Source organism: Cryptotermes secundus, unplaced genomic scaffold (genome assembly GCF_002891405.2).
Source record: "Cryptotermes secundus unplaced genomic scaffold, Csec_1.0 scaffold6810, whole genome shotgun sequence".
Lineage (NCBI taxonomy): Eukaryota > Metazoa > Arthropoda > Insecta > Blattodea > Kalotermitidae > Cryptotermes > Cryptotermes secundus.
Genome location: NW_019729329.1, coordinates 1 through 2771, shown reverse-complemented (window position 1 = coordinate 2771; position 2771 = coordinate 1). Strand labels below are relative to the sequence as shown.

The 2771-nt window shown below is 41.6% G+C and overlaps 1 protein-coding gene across 1 annotated transcript in view; it reads left to right on the top strand.

Annotated features, from left to right (window-relative positions):
- The window catches only part of LOC111865648 (5'-3' exoribonuclease 2 homolog), a gene marked incomplete at both ends in the record, with an annotated part of 5807 nt that extends 3216 nt beyond the window's left edge, over positions 1-2591 (top strand). Inside the window, 1 exon segment of the mRNA XM_023853833.2 lies at positions 2385-2591. Within this exon segment, the coding sequence (XP_023709601.2) occupies positions 2385-2591 (207 nt within the window).
- Positions 2592-2771: the final 180 nt, after the last annotated feature.

Below are 2771 nucleotides of genomic sequence, written 5' to 3'. Positions count from 1 at the left end.
GAGCGGAGCCGAAGTTAGCCGAGTCCCCGCATCATGGTAGCTATGCAACGCGCAACGCGCGGTGACGCCACGGTGACGCGGAACCGCTTCCTACTGTGACGTGGCACGCAACAGGCACCACTGCGGATATATAAGGGAACTGCACAGCAGCTACCAGTCAGTTGTAACGTAACAGTCGCCGAGTCGAGTTATAACGTGGCCATCGCCGAAGATAGTTCCGAGCAAGCCTATGAGCGAGTGTGTTATCAACAGTTCTCCAGTCAGCCGACTACTGTTGGAGTATAGGAGCCGTCGTGGAAAGAAGAACCGGACGTGTGCGTAATTGTGTAACTGGGAGTGTGTGATACAGTGATACATAGCTCCCCGACCGTAAACGTGTAGACTACTGAAGACAGAGTGAGCTGATTTGCACTAGGGTTATAAATCGTGAAACCCCGCAACAGTGGTAACAGATTAATGTGATTAAGGTTATAAAGTGTGAAACCCCGCAACTGTGTGATAAGTAATTGTAGCCGTTACTTGTAGATTGTTCAATAAACCAATTAACGATCTCTACGGCGTCTTCAGTAAGTCAAACACGTTACACTGGTGTCAGAAGTGGGATTTGGACTTACACACGTGACCAACGAGCTTCAAACTCAAACACGTTACAGTATTATAATGTCAGTTTGGGTAGGTTTTCAATATATTGCAAATTCAGTGTTCTTGTCATTTCAGTATATTACTAGATCTAGAAAGTTAATAGATTTGTGTTCCTCTTTCTCACTATTGAAGTTTATGGTTAATTGTAATTTGTTGAATTCATCAAGTCATACACTGAACACCAGACACAGATACTGCTCAATAACAGATACCATGGAAATTATAACAACAAGGAGGAAAGGAAAATATTTCAATATACTTGAGAAGTATCATATTTACAAAACCAGTAAGGAAAATCTACAGATGAATGATACTAATATTGATACACAGAATCCTATATTTTAAGAATAATACAAAATTTACACAAAACAACACTATACCCTCCCCCATCTCCCCCCACTCTTCACAACCATTGCATATAAATAAGGAAGCAAACACAACACATCTGCACTAGTGAAGACAGCACCACACACTGCTAGAGGGAACAACGCACAAGCAAGGGGCATGTGAGTATAAAGTAAGCCAACAAAACATAACATTAATAACAACAATCAAAAAACAATATTAACATGTGGCACTTTGTAGATTACAGATTGCAGATGTAACAGAACAATGGGCTAACAGACATAAAAAACAAGCTGCTGCAATACAACACCTGGAGATAAACATATAGTTCAAAACAAGTGGACAACACCCCTTGTGAGGTGGAGTAGAATTTCACAAAAGTAAAGAAAAGAAAATAATAGAAAATTTTAATGGATTTTATTTTATTATATTAAGTGGACAACAACAGCATGTGACAATGATTGCAGATGTATTGCGCAATGGAGGACCCCTTCCTCCCCAGCGGCACGTGGCGGTAACGTAGCGCTCTCCTTACTACTTGTCGCGCTACACAGGACACCACTCCCCCCCGGCGGCGGTGACGTGCCGAGCGGAGCCGAAGTGAGCCGAGCGGAGCCGAAGCGAGCCGAATCCCAGCGCACTGGTCGCTGGGCAATGCGAATAAACAGTGGTTGCGATAGACGACCCTAGCAACAGCGAACGGAATAAAAGCCGGCTGAGCAGCAAGCGAGAGTCAGTGTGTTATCAACAGTTCACAAGGCAGCTACGTATGAGTTAGTCCTCGAGCTACCTCCGAGTTAGTTCCGAGTTAGCCAGCAACCAGTCAGTTGTATTCTGGCATTTGCAGTGTAGTATTTGTGATACTGCAGATAGCAGTAATTGTGAATCTGTAATTTGGGTGATTGTAAGTGCGAATGTGAAATAAAATTCGCTATATCAAATACGGCGTGAAGTTATTTGTCGCGTTACACACCCAACACGCGACAATATTAAGACACCTGAAAATGGCCATCTAGGGCCAAAACATGTTGTATTAAAAGTGTAAGTGGAAGAAAAAGGAACACTTTGTTGCATTGTTGACAGATTGTGTCATACATAAACGTTTTAATATTGCTTGCAACAGGATGCTTAAATACAGAATGTCACATTCTAATTTGAAGGATTAAAAAGTGCCATACAGCCTGTTAGTTTTGCAGATAAACATGAAATTAATGAACGTGAATTCCTACCATGTTCTTGTGTTAAGCCTGTAGGTATCATCTCCCACACTGCCATGATACTTTTAATACGTGCTTGCTACGAAGATTAAAGATACAGATATATCCCAAACAGACCTTTAATTCCTCAATTTGTTGTATTTAACAGCCACAAAAGCTTACTAATTTTTTATGTTTTAGGGGTTCTTGACTGATAGTGGAAATGTGAATTTGGATCGTGTTCAGCTTATTATGGCTGACCTGGGTGATGTAGAAGATGAAATATTCAAGAAGCGACAGCAAAATGAAATTGCATTTAAGGAGAGGGAAAAGGCAAAGAAGAGACGTACAAAACTAATAAAAGAATGGCAACCTGCATGGGTTCCAAAAGGACAATTTGCTCCTCAGGTGAGTCAGTGCTGCTGCATTTATATGTAGGGAACTGATTTCATATGGTTAAGCAGACTGAACATTGCAAGGTGCTGGATTGCACTTCTGCTGTGAATTCAGAACAAATGTGCTTCATGGAGCAGAGTTCTTGAGAAGCTGGGAGTTACTCTGCTAGTCAAGAAACACCTTACCTTTTAC